Raw genomic sequence first — 27,114 nt, 5'->3', positions numbered from 1 at the left:
ACAGAGAGAGAGAGAGAGAGAGAGAGAGAGAGAGAGAGAGAGAGAGAGAGAGAGAGAGAGAGTTATTGAGAAGTAGCCCATCTCTTCTGTATCCGGCAATTCCCCCTCCTCTCTCAGACATCAAAGAAGGCTTAAGAGAAAAGCCAGGTGTTCAGCCCCAAAGGTTGTACCTCCTTTCTTCACAGTGTCAACTCCTTTGTTCACCGCGTGCATCAAAGCTGTGATCCACCGGGCGCGATCACTCCTGTCAAAATCAGATTGGTGTGGAGAGAGGAAGAGGGAGTTTTAAACCTTCTGTCCCCTTACCCACTCAGAAGATACAAGTAGGAGGTGTGGAAGGGACACAAACACACAAAGCCTCAAGGCAGTCCAGTGTGACAATCCAAAGCCACACCGAAGAGCTGGTGATCCAAAACCCTCAAGATACGTTGGCTTGAGGGGTGACAAAATGCATTCAGTTTGCATTTTTATATGAGGACCCCAATCTCTCATCTTCCTCAGCTCAGCCAGAAGACATGCAGAGGAGAGCGGATGGCCTCTCAAAATAGGTCTGACTGTACGAGATGGATGATATTTGGATCCAGGAGAGGGGACTCGAGTTCACAGCTTTCTGCTTCCTCCGAGTTTGCAGAGATTCATGCAGCATTTCAAACCTTCAGGGCAGCTGACACAAAACCAAGTCCAGTCATTCCAGACCTGCTGTTGTCCAGACGGTTGGCGAGCCAGCTCCCATCAGCTGCCCCAGCACGGCCAATGGGAAAGGAGACGGATGGCAAAGCGTCTGGAAGGTGTTGGTACACCCACCACTGGCTACGGCCTTGCTCCCATGAGGTGTCCAGGAAGACCCTCCATGTGGGAATGGTGGTTGGGTTGCTCACCCTGCCATACTACAGCCCTATAAAGTCCAGTCAGTATTTGGACCCCCAAATTATTGCGAACCGAGGGCTCATCTAGGGCTCCTTCATTTGATTAGATTTATACCCCACCCTTTTTCTTTTAAGAACTCAAAGTGGCTTACACTTTGTGTTTCCGGATTTTAATTGTATTTTGTATTATGTTTGTTTAGTTATGTGAGCTGTCCCAAGGCTATAAGTGATGGGATGGCACACAAAAATGCTAAATAAATAAATAAATAAATACATACATACATATATCCTTCTCCTCCTCCTCTCAATCTGATCCCCACAACAACCACCACCCTGTGAGGTAGGCTGGGCTGAGAGTCTGTGGCTGGCCCAGAGTCTCCCAGTTGGTTCCATGGCTGAGCGGGGACTTGAACCCGGATCGCCTGAGTCCCAACCCTGCATTCTGCACCACACTGGCTCTGGAGACTGGAAGACTTGGTGGTTTGGTGCTCAGTCTTGCATCCACCGACTTGTGCTTAGGTGGGGTTTGCACCAAAGATCTTCCCAAAGTCCAGCTCTCCCAGTCTCTTGCCTTGGTATGGCGTCCAATGCCCACCACCAGTCAGTCTGTTGCATTTAGCCATAAGCCATTACAAGTTGACAAGGTAAAACAGTGAATGAACAAATAGAACCATAAATCAAATGTACCAAAACATAATGGTAAAAGACAGACTGGGCTGAGCAACAGGACTTGGTTTTGCTCTCCTTGGCGATACTCACCGTGTCTCTGCGGCCAGCACAGTCTCCTCCCGTTTGCCTTCGCTGTCCTTGTTCAGGGTCACTCGGAACAAGCTGCCGCTGCGGAAAAGGCCGCTTGAACCCGGCTTGCCAGGGGGAGAGGAGGGAGCTCCGGGGTTTTCGATTTTCTCCACTGAGAGCAGCTCCAGCATGGCATAGTTCAGGACTGTGTAACTCTCCTCGCTGTGGGAAAGAAGATGATGATGAAGGAAAAGGAGACGAGATGGAAGCAGGAAGGGCGTGAAACGGCAGGACAACACCGGCAGAGTTTGCGGCCTCCAGACAACGGTGGTGCTCTGTATCTTTCTAGCAGTTTACATGTGAAGAAGCTGGTGGTCGTGTGGTCTGATCCCAAACAAATGCGACCTGGAAAAGCACCCACTCTTTCAGGAACACTAAGAGAAATACACAGAGTACATGAGATGATCAAATGAGTACACAAGATTTCTGAAACGGGTGGTTCTTAACACAAGTCCTTCCTCAACCTGTGGAGAGATTCAAAGATACTTTATTCCGTACTGGAATAGCAATCCTAGGATATGCAATTTAGCCTGGCAACGAGAAGACTGAGGGGAGACAGGATAGTATTCTACAAGTATTTGAAAGGTTGTCACCCAGAGGAAGACTGGGATCTCTTCCCCATCATCCCCGAGGACAGGACACAGAACAACTGGCTTCAGTTATAAGAAGCCAGGTCCCAGCTGGACATCAGAAAGAACTTCCTGACTGTTTCAGCAACACAGCAATGGGACCCGTGACCTAGGGAGGGGGTGGGCTCTCCCACACTGGAGGCCTTCTGGATGCAGCTGGGCAGCTGTCTGAGAGGAATGGTTTGACTGGGAGTTCTGCCCTGAGTAGGGGGTTCGATGAAACGGCCCTCTGGCCCCTTCCAGCTCTATGGTACACCATGAATGGATGTTTCCTGACAACCTGTTGGCGACATACAGGTCTGTGAGGGGGTGTCACACGGAGGTGGGTACAGACCTGTTCTCCCCTGCAGAGGAAGGCAGGACGCGCCCCAACGGAGCAAAGCTCAGGGAGCCAAGGTTCCGTTTGGATGCCAGGAAGCACTTCCTAACAGTCAGGACCCCAAGGGTGTGGAATGGGCTTCCACGAGCGGTCATTGAGGCCCCATCGGTGCGGGTGTTCAAAGATAGGCTGGATGTCCACATGGTGGGCATGTTGTGAGCGGAGCCGGCTGGTGCCGGAGGTCAGACTAGATGGCCCGGGAGACCCCCTTCTGACTCGCTCTGTTTCTATGTTTCTAACCCAGGGCAGTGATGGCGAACCTTTTAGAGACCAAGTGCCCAAACTGCAACCCAAAACCCACTTATCGCAAAGCGCCAACACAACAATAAAACCTGCATATGGTGCTGCAGATTCAAATATGCCAGGGGGACAGTACAACATTAATTAGAACATCTCTTTGCTAAATCTTAGATATTCAATTTCAATTTTTCATAAGAAAACTCAAAGCTAAAAACTGGTGTTAATAAAAATGAATGCATTAAAATTCACAGTCTGTTCAAGCAAATCTCTCTCTCCCTCTCTCTCTCTCCCTCCCTCCCCTTGGCAGCGCACTGACCAGCCATGCGAAAGCTTGGATGAGTCGTGGCTAATGAGTTGCGGCTTGTGACGTCATTGCTGGGCGCCGCTACACCTTTCCGAGCCTGCGCATGGCCATGTGCGCTGTTGCCCGATGCTCGGCTGCTGGGGCGATGCTGGGGCGACTGGGCTCGTGTGCCGACAGGGAGGGATCTGTGGGCCAGCTGTGGGATGCGTGCCATAGGTTTGCCACCACTGCCCTAGGAGGTTGCTTTTATGGAAAACAAGATGCAACATAACTGATCCATCAGAGGAAGAAGGGTTGGCACTTCGAAACATTCGGGGTTTGTTGGGCCAAACCCGTCATTAATGCTGGATCACCGGATCCACCAAGTGCACAAACCCTCTTTTGGAAGATGTCAATCATCGGGCGCTGAAAAGGCACCCAAGAAAGGCATGTTCAGGGAGAATGATCCTTAAGCCTGCACCAAACCCGTGGTTAATACTGGGAAACGGGCTCTTTGAATGGCTGCTTTCTTGCTCTGCAGATTCTATTTCTAAACTAAAATGTTTATGAAGACGAAGGAGGAAAAGTCACCCATTGCCAAGTACACTGTTCGTGGAATAGAATTCCTCAGTAACTCCATGGGGAAAAACTGCCCCCAGATGGTCCCATCAAGACCCCCTTTACTCACCTTTTCTTCTTGGTGATGATCAGGACATCGTTGAACACAAAAAGATAGCAGCTCCCACGTCCGGAGCCCTTCCGGAAAATTCCACCCTCTTCCACCAGGGGAAGGGAGAGCTCCCCCCTTTTGAGCAGCCACCGGGAAGCAGAAATCAGTGGGAAGTTCTGAAAGACAGACCCACAGTGACACTGGCCAATGACTAGATTTCATTCATTCATTCATTCAAAACATTTCTACCGTCCTTTGTCCAATCCTCAGGACGACTTACAAAAAATCAATCAATGATATGAAACACAATGAAAACGTCCAATAAAAGCAATGTTACAAACAACGATAGCAATTCAAAAATAAAGACAGGAAGAAGGAAAAAGAAAAAGAAACTGCGACTGTATAAAGTATTATTGATTTTGTTAAAATTATTAATTTAATTATTAAAATGACGGGTAAATAAAAAGGTCTTCCCCTGGAGCTGAAAAGAATAAAGAGTCGGCATCAGGCGGACCTCTCTGGGGAGCCTATTCCATAGTCTGGGCACCACCACAGAGAAGGCCCTGCTCTCCATACCTCCTTCAAAGAGGGTTTCTGGAGCAAGGCCTCCCTGCAGCTCTTGAGGGGCAGCCTGGCATGCAGGGGGTGAGACATCCTTCAGGCAGATTCTGGGTGTTCCCAACCAACCTCTCAAAAGCAGGCCTGGATGGGCAATCAGGTGGTGACAGGCAGCTCCCCGCTCCGTGCAGGACTCAGGTCTCCCATCCAGATTCTAACCAGGTCTGACCTTGCTTAGCTTCCCAGTTTAGGCGGGCACTTTGGTTCAGCTTCCCATTCAACAACTCTGTTCCTTAGCACCATGTGTTGCAGCCAATCAGGACAAGGCCTAACGATTTGGGAGAACTTCTTTGAATGGGTGTGTGCAAAGGGATCGGGTGGGCAAGTAATTATAAGTAGCGACAACACCACGGACGTGTGGACAACAGTTCTAACTGCTGAGAATTCGGAAGATCCCCACCCATCTAGAGGGAGGAGGAGGAGATGCCATCCAGCAGGTCGGCTCCAGGATTTGTGGGTCTTCCCCAGAAGGAGCTCCACCCAACCCCCTGCTCCTGCCTGCCAGCTTCCCCTCTTCCTCCAGGCCGGTATGGGGCCACCACCATAGGGCGAGACCAGGCTTCCGATCCTGTCCTCTCTCTCCTGGCACTGCTCGCTCACCTGGAGAAAACTGCAACAGGAAAGCACACCAACAAGCCCCGGTCCGTCAGGGGTAACACCTCATGACACCGACCCCTTCCCCACTGATTTTTTTCTACAGGCTACAAAGCGTTGGGAGAAGAGACAGCAAGTCGAGCTCTCAGAAGATCAATAAGAAAGATGGGCGTAGACTGTGAGGACTTGGGATGAACTTCCAAGCCATGAGGTGGGTCTTGGGTCACCTGCCGTTTCTCCCATGAGCCCGGCAAGGTAGAGCAGGTAAGGTGAGATCCAGACTGATTTTACCACACCAAATTCACCTTACCAAGGTAAAATCCGAACTGAGCAGAGATTCGAAGGTACTTCATTCCATATGTGGTGCATTTCTGAATTCAAGAATGTTGGACAAATGAACAAATGCACGTCTGCTGGAGGGAAACCCCCCAGAATCCATCTTGCTGGAGACGCAGGACTCGCGGGGGGGGGGGGTGTCTCACCTTGATCTTCCCGAACTCCAGCTGCTGCTGCAAGGTATACATCTGTTCCGTCCGCTCCATTGTGTGAGCACCCTCGTTGCATCTCTTCACAAGCTGCAAAGCACGAGAGACAAAGCATATCTATATTTTAAAAAGAAAATCGCTTCGTGAAAGTGCACGCAGATGTGGCCAGGGGCTTAAGTCCCTGCCCTGGCTTTTTGGGCACAATTCAGCAGAAAATGGCACAAAAGGACTTGCTAGGATGTCACTGCTGGCATTTCTCACTTCCCCGGAGAGTAAGGAGGAGCCACACTGAAAACCAGAGGCTTTTTCCCTTCCCGGGAGAGAACTCTGGACAGCTATCATGCCCTTCTATCGTCACGCTGTCCGAATACACAAAGAGACCTAAATAGAAGCAAGGGAGGGTTGGTGTGGATTTCCAAAAAGCAGCTTGGGGGACCCACCCCCCCTCCAAATCCGCACTCCTGGTTCCAGACGGAAACTCTGCACCTCTCAGTCCTTCGGAAAACCTGCCCGGTTGCTGCCCTCTTCCGTCCGTCTGCTGCTTTCTCTCAGCCAGAGGAGAGTCACCGTCTCCACACCCCTGTGGGATATCATGTTCCAAATGCACAAAGAGACTTTGCTTCCATCACTGAGCTATTGTCTCAAGTCAGTGGCCTTGCCTAGCTCCTTTCCCCCCCGTTTGGCAGTTCACTGGGGGCCTCATGAATGGGTGCTGTTCATGCCCAGACCAGCCTTCACATGCTCAACTCCAGAAGTGTGCAGAGCCATTCAAAGAATCATAGAATAGTAGAGCTGGAAGGGGCAACGGAGGTCAATAAGTCCAACCCCCTGCTCAGTGCAGGACTCCCAAGTCCAAGTCTTCCTCACCGTCAGAGCCATACGGCAGTGGGATCAGCTGCCCGGAGAGGTGGGGGGCTCTCCCACACTGGAGACATTCAAGAAGAACCTGGACAGCCACCTGAGTGGGATGGGGTGATGTGGTGTTCTGCAACAGCGGGGGGTGGACTTGATGGCCTTCATGGCCCCTTCCAATTCTACTATTTTATGATTTATGAGAGTGTAGGACACAAAATAATCAAGTCAAGTTGCAAGAACCCAGATTCAGGCTAGATAAAAGGAAAAGCTTCCTCACTGTCAGAGCAATACAACAGTGGAACCAGCTGCCTGGAGAGGTGGGGGGCTCTCCCACACTGGAGACATTCAAGAAGAAGCTGGACAGCCCTCTGACTGGGATGGTGTGACTTGGCATCCTGCAACAGCAGGGGGTGGAGCCGTTGGCCTTCACGGCCACTTCCAACTCTACCATTTTATGATTCTGTGAAGTCTTACCTTACTTATGGCCTTCAGGGCTTGGGTGGCAGCATCGTAAGCAGGGGAGTCCATCTGTGTTTTTTGGCAGACAGTCTGAAATAGGACAGATAGTCGTGCTATTTAACAGGCTGACACAAGGGCCAATGACTCACTTGCCATGGAAGTTCTTTGAAGGAATGTCCCTTGATGGGTTTATGTGCCTGAGCAAAACAGCTTTTAGGGCATTCTAGAGCTAAACAGAGACTTTAGGTGGAAACGTCGTTTGGCGACTCCCACCTATTCCTCTGTTCTAAATCTGTCAGGGGAGAGAAATTTTGGGGCACAGAAAGGACCACTCAGAGACTACCTTGGCAGGTAAGTAACCTGTCTCCCTCCACCATATCTGCGACTCACAGAGACCCAAGATGGGCCTAGAGATGCCAACAACAGGGTGAGACCGCTCTTCTTCAACCTCATGAGCAAAACCCATCGCGCATTGCTAGCTTGGACAAGGATTTTCCCAAATTAAGGGGGAACTTTTGCTAATCCGGAATTGTCCGGAGTTCTCCCTCTTCCACAGCTGTAGCTGCTAGGGGCCAACTAGGCAGGACAGCCCTCAACTGGAATTTTCTAGATTAGAATTACAGGATTCACATTATACTGTTTAGCTATTAGGAATAGCAAGACTAAATGGTCTTGGTGCTTTCTGGTTACCCTGCAGTAGCTTTTTCCTCTTGTGAGGAACTCCCAGTATCTGATATAGCTCCATTTTACCCTCACGACAACAACCCTGTGCGGTTGGTTAGGCTGAGAGTGAATGGCTGGCCCAGAGTCTCCTGGGGAATCTCATGGCTGAGTGGGGTTTAGAACCCAGATCTTCCAGGTCCCTGGGCCAATGTTCTCACCACTGCGCTGCACTGGCATTCTGGCAGACAGGTGGGCAAACAAGCACCCATCACAAGGGCTTCCAAGCAGTCGGACACAGAGGTCCAGGCACGTGGGCTGGAATTTCCCAAAGCGGCTGGCTGGGAGGTGCCGCTGGTCCCGCCTTAACTCACATCCATGAGCAGAGGCAGGCGTGTTACTCTCTGCATGGGGAGGATGAGGAAGGAGATCAGAGGAAGGCTGCCACATTCTGGTTTCTGCTCAATGTGCTTCAGGGTCTCCTTAAAGGCAGGGTTTGCAGCTCTGCAAAAAAAAAGAGAGCAACCAGCGGTCTCTCTCATCCGCCTGGTTGGCGCACAGATTGCTCTACGCCATGACGAGCGGCAGATTGAACCTGTGCCGCTGGGGAAGAGAGAGGGCAGCCCGTGGGGGAGCCCCGACCTCGGCTGGCCTGAGGTCGCGCTGAAGGGTGCCAGGCTGCCTCGCCGTGTTCCTTGAAAGGTGGCTAGGAAGGAGGCCACCCGGCGTGTGGCCTTCTCAGTCATGGCACCCCACTGTGGAATCAGCTCCCCAGAGGGGTGCGCCAGGTACCCTCTTTGTACACATTTGGGCACCAAAGACTTTTTTTTTTTAAATGGGAGTGTTTTAACTGTTGGGAGTTGCTTTTTTATTGGTTTCCCTTGTATAAATAACTCCCTTATTCTGCAAATCCCTATTCCTTTCCAATGCTTGATGTATACAGATTCGGGGTGATCTATTATAGAGCATAAGGGGGGGTATAGGGGGAGCAAAGTTTTCCTATGCCTGCCTGTTCATAGTTAAATTGAAATGTTCAATTCTAAGTTTAGGTTGGTAATTTCATTTCTGAATTTTAAAATTTAATCATTATTTAAATATCAGATGTGGCCCAATCTGGCCACTGTACGAGGTCAAGAAGGTCAGTGCTTCTGCTGGATGTTTTTGGAAGAGATATTTTATTTGCAGAATTCGTTCATGTTGAGGCTTTTCATGCTTTGTTGGATTATTTTTAATTGCTGTAAAACATCCAGAGAGCCACGTGGCTCTTGTGACAGTCGAGAAAAGCTTGGCATAATTAAATAAATAAATTCAGGGCAAGTCACCTTGAGGGCTGTTTTTTTAAGGTGCAGGGCAGGGTGTCCACTGAACAGAACACCCATAAACGGACTCTGCTCTCCTGCACAGCTAAAGAAAGTTTCAGACATTACACCATGTGGAAGTAAATGCACAGAGTCAGAAATAGATTTCTGGCACAAATTTGGAATGGGACATCTAGCTTTTCTCTCTGACATATAAAACCTTTGCTCTAATTTCTAGCTTCTGTGAAAAGTTTTTCATGGAAGCTTCTTTTTGTCCCTTCAGCAAAACCTTCCTTTTGATGACTGTCTGGGCCATATGATCCAGGGGTGGGAGAGACATACTTTGCACATGCACAGAGGCATTTTTCTCTGGTCCCAGTGAGGTGCACACACAGAAAGAGGCCCAGGGTATAACTTCAATCAAATATTCAAAGCCTCATCTACATTCTGCAATGGTAATTTTCATAAAACCCCCACAAGTAAGTGGGGCTTACTTCCCCCCATTTGTGGATGGCAGCTAGGCAGGGAATGAAGCTGAGAGAGAGCAGAGGGGCTAAGCCACCTTGTAGGTTCAATTATATTCTGCAGTTCAAGCCACTCACAGCAGCTTCTGGAGAGTCCTCTGCTGGTAGACCTCATTGGAACAATAGATGACGTACGGGTTAAAATTGTGCGCCGCATGGGCCTCCATGATATCACTGATGTCTGGGATGAGGACATGCTCCTGATGCCTCTTCTCCAAGTCCTCAAAGAAGCTAAAGAAACAAGCCAGAGGAGGAAACATGGAGAGACATGAGACTTCTGGGAAAATGCACCTCGAGAGTGGCAACGCTTCCTACACAACCTTACAAATGCTTGTGGAGAAGTTCCTCCAGAAGACAAGACTGTGTCCTACTTTGGGCACCTCCTGAGAAGGAACATCTCTCTGGAGAAGACCATCAAGCTATGGAAAGGCAAAGGCAGAAGAAGACCAACCATTAGACAGGCTGGCTCCATAAAAGAAACCACAGCCTTGCTTTCCAAAAACTGAGCAAGGGTGTCCTGGATGGGACATTTTGGGGGGCTTTACCCTAAGCTGGAGAGGACTTGATGGCACATAACGCCACCAACAAGAACTTATATCCTTTCAGATGGCATGGAGAGATGGCCCAAACATATATTAGTGTACATTACTAACCATGTATTACTATTACAAATATATCTATATACTAAAGATCAGTGCAGTGAAGAGTCATCAGTGCAATGAAACAGATTATAGAATACCTTGCCCATGGGAACCATTTCCCCACCACCCCCCACACCCTATTAGGACTTGAGTGTTTCTTCCGCCAAGCTGAAACTTTCTTCTTCAGGAACCTTTTGCCAGGCTGGGCAGAACATTTATCTGGTAGAACATTTCCAAGCAGTTGCATTGGTTGGTTTGGCTTGCATATTTAGGCTGTTGGGAGTTCTTTTAAGGGATTGTTTTGGTTGTCAAGAACACAACACAACTGCAAGGAATGGTTAGACATTATGTTTTCCAAATCTTAATAAAAAGGAAGAGGGGCAGTATAGAATTGTTCTTATGAAGTACGCTGGGATCAGTGGTGGCGAAACTATGGCACGGGGGGCATGCAGAGCCCTCTCCGTGAGCGGCCGAGCCAAGGCAGCTGTGCATTGGATAGCAGCGCGCATCGGGGCCATGCGCATGCTCGGACAGGGATAGCAGTGCCAGGCGATGACGTCAAGAGCCGCGACTCATCCATCCGAGCTTTGACAAGGCTGCTCAGGACACTGCCAAGGTGAGGACTGGATGTGTTGTTTTTTCTAAACTAAAATTAAGATTTCAGGTTTTAATGTAGCGTTGGAACTTTGGGATGAATAAGCGGGTTTTGGGTTGCACTTTGGGCACCCTAACCCAAGGCCTAATATAGGGGCAATTTACCATTGAAAGGGGCGATTTTTAAACAAGCCTTCCTTGAGTAGCTTTTTCTGCACAGCTCAACATTTCTGCCCATTCCTGCCCATTCTAAACACAGTCCAATCATCAAAACCACACCAGGACACTTTGTTTTGCCAAGCCTAACCATACCCCGGTGCACACCCCTAACCCTAATATAGGGGTCAAGTTCCATTGAAAATATTGTGATTTTGAAAAAGCCTTCCTTAGGTAGCTTTTTCTGCACTACTCATCCTTTCTGCCCATGCTAAACACAATCCAACCGTCAAAATGAGGCCAGGACACCTCGTTTTTCCAACCCTAACCCTACCCTGGTGCACTCCCCTAAACCTTATACAGGGCTAAACTTCCAGTGAAAAGAGGGCGGTTTTGAAATGCCTTCTTTGAGTAGCTTTTTCTGCACAACTCATCCTTTCTGCCTATGCTAAACACAATCCAACCATCAAAATCATGCCAGAACACCTCGTTTTCCAACCCTAACCCTACCCTGGTGCACTCCCCTAACCCTAACACAGGGCTATTCACTATTCCAGTGAAAAGAGGGCCATTTTCAAACAGCCTTCCTTGAGGATCTTTTCCTGCATAGCTCATCCTTTGTGCCCAATCTGAACACAATGAAACCTGAAAACAGATTTTAGTTTACAGCCAGTCCAAGTAAATTTATGTGTATCCTTTGCAGTGCACTGACCGGCCATGCGAAAGCTCAGATGAGTCATGGCTACTTAGCCGTGGCTTTTGACGTCATTGCCTGTTGCCGCTACTCCTTTCCGAGCCTGCGCACGGCCCCCATGTGCGCTGTTATCCGATGCTCGGCTGCTGGGGCGCTGCTGGGGCAGCTTGGCTCGCATTCCCACAGAGAGGGCTCTGTGTTTCCGCTGTGGCACATCTGCCATATGCTCACCACCACTGGCTTAGGTCAACTCCGGGCGATGCTGATGGATCGGAGAGCCTGGAGGAGTGTTGTCCCTCGGGTCATGATGGCTTGGGCATGAGTTTGGAAGCAACAGCAACAACACATACAAGCACAAGTTGCAACAGCTGGGTGCGTAGAAGTCATGGTGTAGTAGGTTGTTAAGTTGCACAGTTGTGCCCGATTATTTGTGACCCCGTGGAGCGCAGAAGGCCAAGCCCTCCTGTCCTCCACTTCCTCCGAGAGTTGACCCGATTTCATGTTCATTACTCCATCCATCCCGCCACCCCACCCTCTGCCGTCCCGTCTCCTTCGGCCACCAATCGTTCCCAGCATCAGGGTCTCCTCCAGCGAGTCCTTCCCAATCGTTATGTGGCCAAAGCATTTGAACTTCAGCTTCAGTACCTGCCCTATTGTTTAATTCTGTTTTTCCTGCTTTTGTATTTATTTTTACAGCTAAGAAAAACAACACAATTAATGCAATAACAACAATTATGAGTAAACATCACTGGTGAAACTACACAACATAGTGCTACCTCCACCAGGATCGACAAGCCAGATTACTTAATTTAGGATCATGTATCCATTCTAGTTGCCCCACTTCCCTTCCAGAGCTGCACTGACTCTCGTGGTGGGTCACACCCCTTTCGTTTTATTCAAACAGATTCAATAAATGGTTTCCAAATATTTTCAAAGTATCTGCCCTTCTAAAGAACAGTCAGAGTTGATTAGTAGTAGGCGTGGAAGTGGAATTTGGCCCTTTCCTTCCTGCCGGAATCCTGTGAAAATATTATCTGAATCTGATTGTGGGTTCTATGGGGCGGGGTGTGTAGGAATCCTGTGAAAGTATTATCTGAATCTGAGATCTGATTGTGGGTTCTATGGGGCGGGGTGTGTAATCCCCCTCTGCACCTACTGAGATCATGATAACCATCAGCCTGCGTGGGCTCATGGTACGCACATTTCTTTCCCTGTGTATGACCAGTAACAGGTTAAACAGAAATAGGCATTTGTTTTTATGGGTGGCTTGATCCCTCTGTTATCAAGAAAAGCACAACGGACGAAGGAGTTGCTCCTTTCTAGGAAGGGAAGGAAGGGGTTGGAGGTATTGAACAAAGGGGGGCACGGAGTTGTGGAACATGGGATTTCTGTAACCCCCATTTGCGGGTTCAATGAATGGAGAGGGACGGCATGGGGACATCACAGCTCCCAGGCTTGAGCTTCTGTAGAACCCCCCCCCCAACACACACCTGTTCCTGAAAGGACCTGGAAAGGCGAGGAGAGGGCGGGTGGGGTGGGGCCAGCCTGAGGACAGGTCCCTGCGATGAGCCAACCTCTCTCATCACCCTTTATGGAAAGAGCTCAGACCAAGAACATGCTGAGAATGTGACGGACCCCAAATTTACATTTCTGCACATTCCAGGGTGACTCAGCTTTGTGAACGAGGCGCGGCGGCATTCCCTGGGGGGGCAATGCAGGGTCCCCCATGCCATGGATTGGGCAGATTGAATTGCCCTTCCTGGCCGGGCGCTTGGTGCTGACAGCAAAGAGGGAAAGCTGATTGTGGCTACACTGGGGAGCCCCAAAGCCGTTTCGGTGAGTCACTTGCACTCTTAAGACATCAGCTTGAGGGCCCATTTTATTTTCTAAAGCGACTCGCTCTTTCGGAATTTCCCTTGGTTTGCTTCTTTCAGAAGCATACCAGATGGAAAGCTGGAGTCCGTTTGGTTCTCTTGCCTAGTGTGGACCCATGCATTAGACCTTCTGCATGGAAGCCAGGATCCCCACGCTCCCACGCTATGAGTTTCTGAATATTAATATTCCACTTGTTGCTAGCCGCGAAGTCGCGTCCGACCCATCGCGACCCCATGGACAACACTCCTCCAGGCCTTCCTGTCCTCCACCATCCCCCGGAGTCCAGCAAAGCTCACACCGACTGCTTCAGTGACCCCATCCAGCCACCTCATCCTCTGCCGCCCCCTCCTCCATTTGCCATCTATTGTTCCCAGCATCAGGCTCTTCTCCAGGGAGTCCTTCCTTCTCATTAGGTGGCCAAAGAATTTGAGTTTCATCTTCAGTATCTGGCCTTCTCAAGAGCGGTCAGGGTTGATCTCCTCTAGGGCTGACCGGTTTGATCTTCTTGCAGTCCAAGGGACTCGCAGGCATCTCCTCCAGCACCACAGCTCAAAGGCCCCAATTCTTAGAGTTGCTATTATTTGAGTGACGGCGGCAGGAGCTCTCAGGAGCGTAGACAAAATGGTGTCTTGCGACCTGCCCTCTTGCTCGGGGTAGAAATGCTGACATACTGGTTTGCCTACAGTTCCATCTGTGCTCAAACAGATGCCTGAACAAGCCCAAGGAGCACGCGTAACACCTACACAAAGTGCTCCAAAATAAACCCATTACGGAATCGCTGCAGCCTGCCTGGATGTATTTCCTGCAGGGAAGCTGATGTGGAGGCCGATCGGAAGGGTCCACGTGGTCACGGACTTGCTTAGCCCTAGCGAGCTTAGAGCGAAGAACCATTTGCTGAATCAAAGACCACGGGGTCGAACCCACTGTGCAGTGCAGGACTCCAGTCTCCCATCCAGAGTCTAACCAGGCCTGGCCCTGCTTAGCTTCCAAGATTAGGCAGGATCAGACACCTCGGGCTACACGAAAGCACTCTGTTCAGTAACACAACCTACGAAAACGCTGGGGTCAGTCCTCCAATTAAAAATGGATTTGGAAGTAGGTGACATGGCCCTGGAGAGCAGCTGCCAATCAGAGAAGGCAGTCATGGCTTAGATGGACAGCATCGCCAGAATACCTTCCTATTCTCACCCTACATGTAACCCCTAATACCTTATCTCCGTGCTCTCCCACCATATGCAACACCCTAAGACCTTAATCTCCCTTCCAAGCTTGCTGTAGCTTGGCTTCTCCAGCACCTCGGCTTCTCTTGACTTGCACCACTGAGTGTCCCATTGTGCGGAAGGGTAAGCCCCCCAACCCCTCCCCCACAAAAAAATGTGACTCAGCCCCTGCCTCTGGCCTCAAAGATTTCTTTGGGCGTTTGAAGCCATTGGCAGAAGCGCTGCCAATGTCTCAGAAGCCAGAGGGGCAGTCGAATCAAATCTTCAGCAGAGCAGCTTCGGCACTGCACTCTCCCTCCCAAGGATTAGCAAGTCCAGGACCCGTGACGGAAACAATTCAGAACAAGTCCTTTTCTGTTGGAGTACATAGTGCAAAGTGGATTTGTTTGCCGCCAGGTCACAGCATTTAATGCCTGTTTCAGAATTTGGTGAGCTGGCACAGAAGTGGTGCAGAAGGGGAAGACTGGGGGGGGGGGGGGGGGGGGGGGGGGGGGGGGGGGGGGGGGCCAGTGGCACCAAGAGCACATTGCCTGGAGCAGCTTTCCTTGGCTGACCGGGCGCCTTCTACATGTGTTGGAACTGCAGCTCCCATCATTCCCATCCAACCTGGCCAATGGCCATGATCTGAGATGATGGAAGTTGTATTCCAGCATGTCTGGAAAGCACCATGTTGGAAAAGGCTGAGCAATGTTACCCTGAAGAGTGCTTTCGCTTGGCTACCTAAGTATGGAAAAGTCATCTCATCAGCCTAACGCCGAGAGATACAAATGCATGCTATTATTTATGAATTTATTGCATTCCAAGAAGGGCTTTGTGAGGAAGATTAGGCCAAAAGATAAGGAACAGCCTTGCAAGCCAGCAGAAATCTGAACCTGGATCTTCGCAATCTGCCCCCAACACTCTTAACTCAGGCACTGGCAGCATGGTGTCCTTCAGATGGTTAGACTACAGCTCCCACAGTCCCCAGCCCTGCTGCTGGCAGCTCATGGGAGCCGTGGTCCAAAGCACCTGGAAGGCACCATATTGCCCCCTTCCTGCTCTCAGTGCCGCACCAGACTGGCTCTTGCGGGCCAGAAGCTTCACGCAGAGTTCCAAGAGTTACCTCTTGCTGATGGCCAAGATATCCCTGATGTTGGAGAAGAGGTGGTGGTGATCCGTCTGAGTCATGGTCTCCTTCAGCTCTTCTGATTTCACGAAGTGGTCCACGAGGATCTCCAGACTGTGCATGTAGGAAAACTCAGAGGTGATGATCTCAAAGATGGCCTGGACAAAGATGTGGCGGGGGGAAGAGGAGGAGGAAGAGGAAGAGGTGAGCATGGCGGTGAAGAGGCTGCCCCAGGAATTGGTGGACTCCCTTTGGCTCAAGCTATTCATGGCACCGTCCAATGTGCTCCAAGGCAATGCACGCAAGCCTCCAAGCTCAGGTTTACATGCATGGAGTGAATCAAGGCAACACGCTCTATCACACCTCCCTTGTCACACAGTTTCTCCACTCAGCCATTTGTGGTTGCGTACATTCAACCCCAGCCCAGATAGACAAGAGTCAGCGGTGAGAGGAATCCTTGCTCAGCACGTCTGAGATGTCTCATACCTGTTTCTACAATAGCAGCGAACTTCAAACTTCCTGCAATGGCAGGGGGATGGAAGTCTTTCCTAGCTTGGTGCAACTACTCAGAAAAACAGAAGGTCAGACTCAACGAATCAAAGGGGCAACCAAACGTTCTGCAGTGGCTTCAGAAGAGAGTCTCTGCTCAGCAGAATTGGAATTTTTTGCATTCACAAGGACAAATTCCCAGTATCCCAAGACAGGTTTTTGCTTGCCCCCTGTTGGTTTTCTTACCTCTTGCCTCTTGTGTTCTTCCGGAGATATCTGGTCTAGCAACCCTGCTTCCTGCACCTGTGGAAGAGAACTCATTATCATCCTTCTCAAGAGCCAGGCGTTTCTTCCAAAGCATCCATCCAGAGGGATCCTTCCTTCACCCACAGAATCCCAATTGTGTGACAGTAATATTATGAAAAATAAAACTAATGTTTTTTAAAAGACAACTTTGAGAGACTTGCAGCCTCAATCGATGTCATGGGCTGAGCTAAATGAATGTACAGCGCAAGGACATTGTTAAAGTTCTGTAGACCAGGCCCACAGGACGTATGCAAATCTGAACAAAAATGGCTAATTTATTTTTAGGGAGCAAATTTAGACATAATGATTAGGTTTTGCTTAAATTGCACAGAAGGTAAAGTCAGCCCATTAATTTCTCACACAAGCCACCTCTACTGATTAATTAATAATTCTTTTAATGTGTATCCTGCTCCAGATAATTATAAACTCACTAGTTTCTCTCTGTATTTGCAGTGGTGTGGAAAAAAGGCAGAAGGGAGGGTGGCCAGGAAGTTTTGGCATGGATGTTTTATTTCTCTTGCACAGAAACTTTGAGACCAAAAGGAGTTGCAAAAATTTGCCCAAAATCAACTGTCCAATGAGTTGTTGTGAACCACCCCAAAACCTTCAGCTATCCATCAGGATAAAAACAGAATAAATAAATAATCCAGAAGCAAGCCAAGGGCAAAACTGGGCATCTCCCCTGACTAATTTCACAATTCTCACCCAACTGCAGTTACAAATTTCTCTTGCCTCGTTCATCAATGGCCATTACCTCCATAGATTAAATTCAAAATAAAACAAAAATTAAATTCAGAATAAAACAAAGTGCATAGCTGACCTGCAGGGATGGGGGAATGAGGACTAGGAATGACTCCAGGAGAAGATTAAGAAGGGAAGGTGAGGGAAAGCTTGGAAGGAAATGGCTGGTCTGGAAGCAGGGACCATGGGAAGGACTGAGTTAGTTAGGACTGGAGAGGAGAGAAAGGAGGAGGAGGAGGAGGAGGAGGAGGAGGAGAGAAATATAGAGGAAGATACAAGCAGAGCAGGCTAAAGAGCCTTCCCCAAAGCACCTGTCCCTTCTTCCAGGCAGGGGTAATATACCCCCTAGCTCATGTGCACCCCGATCTCACTCACACATGGGGTACCTGGAACAACCCCCCCCCCCCCCGATTGCCTAACCTCTCCTGGAGGGCAAAAACACTCCAGTCTTACTGCCCAAACACCTCTAGGGTTGCTCCCACCCCATGCAATTAAGCATGTGAACGGGGTGCCATTGGTCCAGTTAAGGATCCCCCCCCCCAAGTATAATTGCCACAGGGATTTTGAGGGGCACAATATGCAGACAGACAAAATTCTGAGATCCACCCAGAAATAACCTGCAGCCCACAATTAAGCTGAGGGGAAAAAAAACCACCATTAGTGACAATGGAGCAATTTTTCTAAGCTGGATTGCTTGCAAGGGGGTTGCGGGTGGGTGACCCTTGCAAGCATTCGACGGGGGAGGGGGGTGACATTATGACCCTTCTCTACAACTCCAGTTCTCCTTGAAAATTGGCACCTGCATCATAATCGAGTTAATCATTTGTTACGGTGTCTTCACTGCCAGGGAAGAGGAGAAGCGCTTGGAGGATTTTCTGCCCTAGGAACCTTCCAGGTTGGCTGCCTTTGAGTATTTTACGCAGCTTGATGGGGGCAGAAGTCGCAATTGCTGCTTTGCCTCGGGCAGCAAAACGGGTTATGGCCAGCCCTGAAAAGGCCTGTGCAGTGTGGAAAAGCGGCTGAGATGGTGCAGGACTTTTTGTGGAGTTTGGAAGCAACTGGGGCACAGAGAGATCTGAGGATGGGAAACAGCTTTGCTATGTAATCCTAATCATGTTTGCTTGGAAGTAAGTCATATTCTTGGCTTTGCCCAGCCTTTCCCTTTGGATCTGGGCTTGAAAGACCAAGGATTCTTTGGGGGGATGGTGGGAAAGTTTCATGCACGCCCATTTAGTTTTATGCATGTGCCTGGCACGGTTCTGTCCCAGAAGCAAGCAAGAGGTTAATCAGTAGACCTTCTATAAAACTGAAATTATAATAGTTATTTCTAATTGTGCACATATATTTGCTGATTTTATTCAGAATGTGCAGTTTTCCTGTCCTGAGATCTGGATCTTTTAGGTACTCAGCACCAACCCTCATTTCAGAGCAGATACATGGAACATTGTGCTGTTTGACCCATCGCAAAGGGGCTTACTTCCAAGTAAATGGGTACAGGACTACAGTCGTAGGTTGCAATGCTATATGCTTTCCTGGGAGTAAGTTGGAATGAATGCAATGCAACATACACCAGAGAACAGTGCTAAAGTTTAAATGCCGAAATGCCTGCCACTTAAAACCTTAACAGGAATTACTTAGTAATTCCCAAGCCAATTAGGTCACACCTATTTCTTTTGTTGTTAGTCGAGAAGTCGTGCCCGACCCATCGCGACCCCATGGACAACACTCCTCCAGGCCTTCCTGTCCTCCACCATCCCCCGGAATCCAGCTAAGCTCACGCCGACTGCCCCAGTGACCCCATCCAGCCACCTCATCCTCTGCCATCCCCTTCTTCTTTTGCCATCTATTGTTCCCAGCATTAGGCTCTTCTCCAGGGAGTCCTTCCTTCTCATTAGGTGGCCAAAGAATTTGAGTTTCATCTTCAGGATCTGGCCTTCTAAAGAACAGTCAGGGTTGATCTCCTCTAGGACTGACCGGTTGGATCGCCTTGCAGTCCAAGGGACTCGCAGGAGTCTCCTCCAGCACCACAATTCAAAGGCCTCAATCCTTTGGGGCTCAGCCTTCCTTATGGTCCAGCTTTCACAGCCACACATTGCAACTGGGAAAACCATAGCCTTGACTATATGCACTTTTGTTGGCAGGGTGATGTCTCTGCTTTTTAGTATGCTGTCTAGATTTGCCATAGCTTTCCTCCCCAGGAGCAAGTGTCTTTTAATTTCTTGGCTGCAGTCCCCATCTGCAGTGATCTTGGAGCCCAAGAAAATAAAATCTGTCACTACCTCCATTTCTTCCCCATCTATTTGCCAGGAAGAGAGAGGACCGGATGCCATGATCTTAGTTTTCTTAATGTTGACGTATTTCTTTAGTCCACATTTAAAAATAAATATTGAACAAATACAAATCTTTAATCATATTCTAATTTTACCTTTCCCCCAATATAATGAATGCAACATACTTTTAATTCTTCCACTGAAAGGACTAGCCTAAAGCTACTCATGACAGAGGGAGGCAAGTACGGCTCTTTGAAGAAGTCTGAGAAGATACATGGCCATTCAGAATCCTAGATCCATGGCTGGAGACAGCTATGAACATCATGAAAGCTTTGCTGCTTGATTCTGGACCCAACAGCATGGTATCTATACATCTTTCCCACTCTTACACAGACAGAAAAGTGTTTGGAAACGTCAGCCTGCTCAGAATGCTGTGAGCTTTGGGGGCAAACATATCTTTGTGGCAGGTCATCCTAGCTGAGCCATGGTTGGTCCAAAGACTTCTACTTATGCAGGGAATTTCCAAAGAAAACCACAAAGCAGACAAGCCACCATATGCAGGAAAAGGCCCAGAGACAGTTGAATAAATATTGACCCAAGAAATGGAGGGTAAAACAGATAAGAGACTTTTAGTCCATTGCTTAACTTGATTCGACACACTCGAAGTGCGATAAAACACTCCATAGCTTAAGCCCTGAAAGGCTTTCACGAGGCCAACAAAAGATCACCAAAAATATGCAGGCTTTTGAGATGTCCAAAACTCTTCTTTAGACGAGCAACTTGAAGAGGGGCGGGATGGGTGCAGGAGGAAGAGATGGCCAGACGGTGAAGCTGAATCACCAGCACGTGGCAAGTGTGGTCATTGGCCAACTCTCAGGTAGAGCAGGCCCACAGGCACATAAGTGGTGCCAGGACAGCATCTGGCGTCTCATCGGACCTTTGCACACCCAGCCAAACGCACTGGTTGTTGGTCATGCAGACACAACGGGGAGCAAGTCTTCACCCCTGTGCTTCGGCCCTACCTGTGCAATTTGGATGTCCAGGTAAGCTCTGCCCCCCATGTTCCTGCACACCCTTTTTCTCCTCTCCCCATTCCACACCCACCTGACTTTTATAACAACTTGCCTGCGGAAGAGATTTGAGGAGCTCAAAAGCTTGTGGGGTCTTTTTGTGATCTCTTCGCCTAATACGGGTGGGAAGGGGGCTTTTCAGGCTGAGATGCTCCCACTGCAGAAGAGACACCAGGAAGCTGTCTGGCAATCCTGTTGCAACGAGGGAACGCAACGAGGGAAAAGGCAACGGGCTGCTGGACCGGTGTCTGATCTTGCATGAGATCGCAGGTAGCTTTGTTGGGAAGCATTGTCATGTAAGCGCCGACTCTGCTGAGCAGAGAGGCCAAGGCATTTTTGGAGGGAGAAAAAGGCACTTGGGAGTGCAAGTGTCCCTTTTACAAGACCGCCTCCTTCGGCTTCTGCCTACCTCGGGGAGCTGGCTCCAGGTGACGTGAGCAGGCCGATAGCTTTTCACCGTGATGGCTGACTCAGAGGGCTCCTCCGGGATGGTTTCTACGTCCAGGAGGTCATCGTCTGACTCGTGACTGATAGAGTTGAGGCCTTTCTCTCGGATCTCTTGATACAGTCGGGGATCTGGAAACAGAGAAACAAGCGAGTCAGAAGGGGTCTCCCGGGCCATCTAGTCTGACCCCCGGCTCCAGCCAGCTCCGCTCTTGACATGCCCACCATGTGCATGTCCAGCCTATCCTTGAACACCCGCACCGATGGGGCCTCCACCACCTCCCGGGGAAGCCCTCCCATCCTCTTGGGGTCCTAACTGTCAGAAAGGACTTCCTGGCATCCACCCTAAATCTCAGTTCCCTGAGCTTATAGAAACATGGAAAGGAGAACCAAGACCGAGAAATGACACTGAATTCATTCTCTGGGAGTTGTCCTGTGCCCAAAACAGCGCTATCCATGCTCCAGATCCTCCAGGGAAAAAACCTAAAAGGCCCAGGATTGACTGTGTAAGGTCATCGGCCGTGGAAGGTTGTTTAACTTTGGAGAGGGCAAAACCAAACACACACCCAACTACTAAAGCCAGGAGGGGGAATGAACTGTGAGTATCCTGGAAATGAGCATGGGATGTGGAGCAAGATCGCACTCCACACCGCAACATTTTCGGCTGGCCCACTTTTAAATTCCCACCAGGATCCCACATATTGCTGATTCCCGGGGAATAATTCCCACTCTGTTTCCGACTGCAGGGGCATAATTGCTACCAGGACATAATAACGAAGAGGCATGGAAAAGCGACTCCTTAACCCACAGAGGGAATGGGTTGTGTTGCCCCTTCCTGTTGTCAGGAATTCTGGCTGAATTCCTCTAGGAGGCGTGACAACTTCCCCTGCAGGAGATTTAAAAAATAAGGACCACAAAGGGCAGGGATACCTCGATGGGGCGCAGAGGACTTGCTTTGCACAGGGTGCTGCTTAGGTCTGGGTGGGCCGTAACGGCCAGCCTCCTAGCCTGTTCACTCACCATCCTTGAAGGAACCTCTATGTCTCTGCATCCGTTTCCGGCCAAAGGTTTTCTGTCAAAAGTCAACAACAACAACAACATGGTCACTTCAGCTTGCGAAAGTCACCCTTCCTCAAGGAGCCTGAGCACCTTCCGGCCCTCATCACGGGGAGCTCGGCAAAATCTCCGATCATCCTGCTCTGCCCAAAACAACCTTTAAGGCAAGGCGATTTGCTTGGCCCACCGTCCGCCCCATCCTGGCCCTTATCTCCAGCACTGCTGAGGAGATCGCAGGTGGACAGGAAATGTCTTTGATTCAGGGCTAGTCACCTTTGCCCAGACCTTCTTTGCATCCACATATCTGCTGCTCCCTTGGTAACTTATTATGGAAAACTGCGCAGTATCGCAGCATAATGGAGTTAGAATCGTGGCCCAAGGATGGGGAGAGCAAATTGCCACTCATGGGACAACCTTGGGACCAGTCACCAAGTCGAGAGCGTCCTTGGAAGCAGCAAAACCTGAGTGGAGGGTAGGGGACTGGTGATTTAGCCCCCCTGCCCACATGGGGGTTAAGCAGTAGGAAGGCACTGCCCACGCCTGGGGCACCAGGCCTCCCCAAAGAACCTGGGGATCGCACTGAAAGAATGGGAACGGCATCTTGCCATGAAGCGTGGTCCAGCGCTTCTGCATCGTGACTGCACATGCTTTGACAGGCCAGCTTCATGCAAAGGGGAAAGGGGGGGTTAAATTTGCTTGTGGGAATGCCAGATGCCTTGGGCTGGCATCCAACTCTGGGGCAGGTAATGCGACACCCCCAAGCCCAGCTCTGCATTGCCAGCAGCATCTCCGCAGCACCAGACGTGGCCCAGTTCCCACGTGCTGCTTGGCTGATCTTGGAATTCCAGCTCAGGATTTCTTTTAGCTCAGATTCAGAGTCTGCAGGAACCGCCTTGGAATGCTGTGTTTTGGGAGGACATCCCTGCAAATTTCTACTCTCCAAACACTTCTCTAGAACAGGGCAAGCAATCTACTTCTTCATTCAGTAGAAGGCAAAATCTTGAGCTGGAAGGCACAGAATATCTTCCTCTGGAACAAAACCGGAATTATGAATGTGTGCACATATATATTCAGTTGAGTATGCTCATTCTTGAAAACAAATCACTAAAAGAAGACCTATTCTGTTATTTCTAATGGCCAGAGGTGGGCATTATTCTGGAAAACTCAATCATTCAAGATTTTGGAATATTTGAACATGATTGGATGCTTACGCAGACACCCTGGGATGCCCATTGCAATTGGCACATCATGTAAAAAAGAAGAAGCTTTTCTTCTCTTCTTAACATTCACAATCTTTTCTTCATTGAAATCCATGTCTAATTGTTTCCTTTTATAATTGCTGCCTTCCAATATTTGAAAGCTGTTGCATAAAGGAGGGCTGAGATCTCTTTTAAGCCCCCCCAGAGTTTAGGTCGTGGAATAACAGGCTCATGGGACAGGAAGCCAGAGTCTGCCTAGGTGTCAGGAAAAATTTCCTGTTAGAAGAGCAAGACAATGGAAAGCGTGACCTAGGGAGGTGGTGGGGTCTCCCACGCTGGAGGCATTCAGTGGGGAGTCGTCCAAGAGGGATGGTTTAACTGGGAGTCCCAGCAGCGGGTTGCACCCAACGGCCCCTTCCCATTCTATTATTCTGTGACTGATGCAGGAACCTTAGTCTCTGAAGCAAGCTGGCCTTAAGGAAACAAGTTTCACTTTTGCACACCTGTAAACACCTCCTTCTCTTCGCTTCCTATTCATCCTGCGTCCCTCCCTGCCGGCTGTTTAATTGGGAACTGGGCCACATCATGGCTGGTTGCTAGTCTTTACCAGCTGTTGCTCCGCCCTACGGTTGCCTCTGATCCAGGTACAAACACTCATAAGAAAGAGGATAATCCGGATTTGGGCCAAGTTAAACAAGGGCTGCTCAGAGAGTGATGCTGCAAGACTGACGTACGAGGTCGGAAACATTTGCTCCTATCCTCCCTGGGGTTTAAAGCGACACAAAACATTTCTCTTGCTAAATAGGGACGCTCCGCAAAATCAGAGAAAAGCTCCTGATATGCCCAACAGGCAATTAAATGTACCATGACCAATTTGCATCCTACATCTTGACTTTGCCATGCAGCCCATCTCTGGGCTCTGACACCACCGGGGTTGCATGGAAGGCTCTCTAGTTTTCCTTGCACTATTTGACAGGGCCACAAGGCAGCGCATGCACCTGGCTCTCAGTGAGAAACGCTTCTCATTAAACAGGATGGTAAGCACCAGAATGAAAAGGCAGTGCCAACCCAAACTATGACCTAAAATAAGTGACCTGGATTTAATTTATGCATTCTATAGACCACTGGGGAGATCAAGGCAGCATATAAACCGAATAAATAGCCAGCCTTCTTTAAGCCGTCGTTGCTCAAAAAAGAGCCGAAGCACCGAATGGGATCTTTAATCACAGAGCAGCTCAGGAACGCACAGAGCACTCTCTGCCCCCCACACCATCCTCCAGCTGCCCCGGTAGCTTCTCCTTTACACCCCAAAGCAACCTCAGAGCCCACTCATTCTCCGCTTCCATGGGGCACCCAAAACCCAGCCCATATCCCAAGCTTTTAAAACTGCTCTGTGTCCACTGCCCTTTGGCCTCTGAAACACCTCTGGCTTTACTTACAGTAGGATAATTAAGACACTTCAAAGTTCCTCAGCATGAAAACGTCCGCCCAGCAACAGCTGCTGCCAAAAGGGGCACATGAGGAAAGGGCTTGAAAGTCAACCTGCTCATAACATACGTCCTCACACAAACCTATTGTGCATAGCGCTGCTTGCTACACCTGGAAAAAGATGCTGCCGAGGAGGAAAAGTGCAAGAAAAAGGAACGCAGGACTGGGAAAGTCTGGCCTGGAAAAAGGGCGAGGAAGGGAGACATGCTAGAGGTGTTTAAAATCATGTACGGTGTGGAGACAGTGGGCTGCAAGACATTTCCCCTCCCTCTCATAACACTGGCATGCCAAAGGGGCATCCCATGAAACGGGCGGGTGGAAGAGCACAGGAAGGTCTTCCTGAAATAGGAATAGTGAAGCCCTGGGATTTACTGCGGGAAAAGCCAGCAAAGGCCCCCAAGGCAGAGAGCTGGAAGGAGGACTGGGTGAGTTCACAGAGGGGAAAGCTGTTCACGGCTCTGCCAATGTGCCCGTGAGCATGAGTCGCTGGGGCACATGGGTGCTGCTGCTCTCCTGTCCGCTTGTGGGATCCCGCGGGCAGCTGATAGGCCACCGCATCAACCAACACTGGCCTAATCCAGCAGGACTCCTTTGCCATTCCTATCTGATCACTCACAGGGAGTCTGGACTGAAGGTGGAAATTAGAATGACCGTGAATGGTATCTGTGGACATTAGTATACAAGAAATAAATCTGATTTTACGTGTAATTACTGCAGCGAGGATTGCATTTGCTCAACACTGGGAAAGTGAAGAACTACCTACCAACGAACTGATTTTAAAAAAGATCTTGGACTGTGCAGCAATGGATAGAATGACTTAATCACTGAAGGAGAAAGAAGATACTGACTTCTGTCAAACTTGGGACTCTATTATTGGCTAGAGAAACGGGACTTCGCATAGATTTAAATATGTTTTCAAGTTATCATAAATTGAAGGAAAAGACGTGGGGGCTGACCCAGCAGGCCTGGTGTTTTTGATGATTGATGTTGTTTTTAGGTTTTGTTTGTTGAATTTTAATTTTAAATAAAACTTATTACAAAAAAAAAAAAAGAATGACTCTGAATGGAAAATCAAAGGAAGCATCTCAAACGAACCCGTCTCTAACGGCACAGAGCCATTTCTGAAGCCACAAACTCAGTCCACAAGCATGGCTCCTGTGGGGAGGTCCAGAACACCCCCAACTTGGAGCATAATGGACATCCGATGCAGGGCGAGAGGCGTGCAGACGGGGAGGTCACCCCCACACCCCTCCTGCCCTGCAAAGCAATATGGTCAGCCAGTATGACCAGAACTTATCTCATGACCTCAACCTCAGCTTCCTCGCCGTGGTGCTCAAGACTGGGAGGGCATGTCCCAAAATCAGCTCCTTTATTGTGACATTATCCGAATTCCTGTGGAACTCTTTGCGTGGGGATTGACTTCTTAGCCCTCGATGCTTTATTTGTCACGAACGGTTCCCTTTCAGCTGGACGACATGTCCAGAACGCATGTTCTTGCTGACGCATGCGTGCATGTTCTGCCAAATGGTTACAGTAGTCCTTCCTCCGGTTTCTCACTGGACCCCACCGGCTTTCCTCCCCTCGCTTCAGTGCCCTTCACCCCGTAAAAGGCCTACCTTGTGTCTCCCACGAGGAGGAATCCCTGGGTGAGGAGAACCACCTTCTTCCAGCGGAGACTTCAGTTTGTTGACGGCCTTGGCCGGCTCCATTTCCCCGCCGTTCCCCACACTCTTCATCGCCACCCGGTAGGACATGTTGCGCAGATTGCGCTTCAGCGTCCCCCCTTCCAGATCCGCCTCGTCCGGTTCATCGAAGGAGATGCTCGGCGTAGACATGCGCTTCGGGTCGCTCCGGGCCACCTCCTTGCTGGAGGCAGCTGCGGAGAAGCTCTGGTGCCGGGACGGGGGCTTGGACCTGCTATCCTCAGCCAAGCTTTTGGGGATCAGCTGCTGTGTGCCCACCTTGAGAGCAGCAGGGCTTGTTGTGCTGAGAACGATCCGTTTCGGCCCGGAGGAGGGCAAGAAGCACTCGGGTGAAAACACGCCGGCGTCCGGGGAAACTGGAGAGACGCACTTCCCATGTGGGGCCCCCGAACGGGCACTGATGTGCAAATTCTTCGTAAGCTGCTTTTGTAAAAGAGCATCTTCCCCCGTGGAGGTGGCTGATTGCTGCTGGGTCATGATGGTCCTGCCGGTAGATTGATATACCCTGTGGGAGACAGGGAGGAAAAAGGTGAAAGGGAACGAACGAGTCGAGGATGTGGCTTTCCAGCACTGGAAGAAAGGAATACGAGGCGTATCCAGAAAGTAATGAGAATGATATCCTAAAAATTCTTTTCCTGAACATTTTTACAACCGAACATTGTCTCCTTCAAAGTATGCACCTTGTGAGTGTACACAACACTCCCA

General features: G+C 49.6%; 1 protein-coding gene across 1 annotated transcript in view; it reads right to left on the bottom strand.

The window, feature by feature from the left end:
- The window catches only part of ARHGEF16 (Rho guanine nucleotide exchange factor 16), a 28,790-nt gene extending 1,904 nt beyond the window's left edge, over positions 1–26,886 (bottom strand). Inside the window, exons 1-12 of the mRNA XM_044445407.1 lie at positions 26,323–26,886; positions 21,984–22,035; positions 20,929–21,095; positions 16,379–16,435; positions 15,641–15,801; positions 9,437–9,589; positions 7,911–8,040; positions 6,892–6,966; positions 5,560–5,652; positions 3,884–4,041; positions 1,626–1,826; positions 171–244 (exon numbers count right to left, since the gene is read on the bottom strand). Of these exons, the coding sequence (XP_044301342.1) occupies positions 171–244; positions 1,626–1,826; positions 3,884–4,041; positions 5,560–5,652; positions 6,892–6,966; positions 7,911–8,040; positions 9,437–9,589; positions 15,641–15,801; positions 16,379–16,435; positions 20,929–21,095; positions 21,984–22,035; positions 26,323–26,886 (1,885 nt within the window). The remainder of the gene's footprint in view (positions 1–170; positions 245–1,625; positions 1,827–3,883; positions 4,042–5,559; positions 5,653–6,891; positions 6,967–7,910; positions 8,041–9,436; positions 9,590–15,640; positions 15,802–16,378; positions 16,436–20,928; positions 21,096–21,983; positions 22,036–26,322) is intronic.
- Between the last annotated feature and the right edge of the window lie 228 nt (positions 26,887–27,114).

Source organism: Varanus komodoensis, unplaced genomic scaffold, assembly GCF_004798865.1.
Source record: "Varanus komodoensis strain SLA01 unplaced genomic scaffold, ASM479886v1 scaffold48, whole genome shotgun sequence".
NCBI lineage: Eukaryota > Metazoa > Chordata > Lepidosauria > Squamata > Varanidae > Varanus > Varanus komodoensis.
The sequence above is the reverse complement of the archived record's forward strand: the minus strand, read 5'-3'. Positions and strand labels throughout refer to the sequence as shown.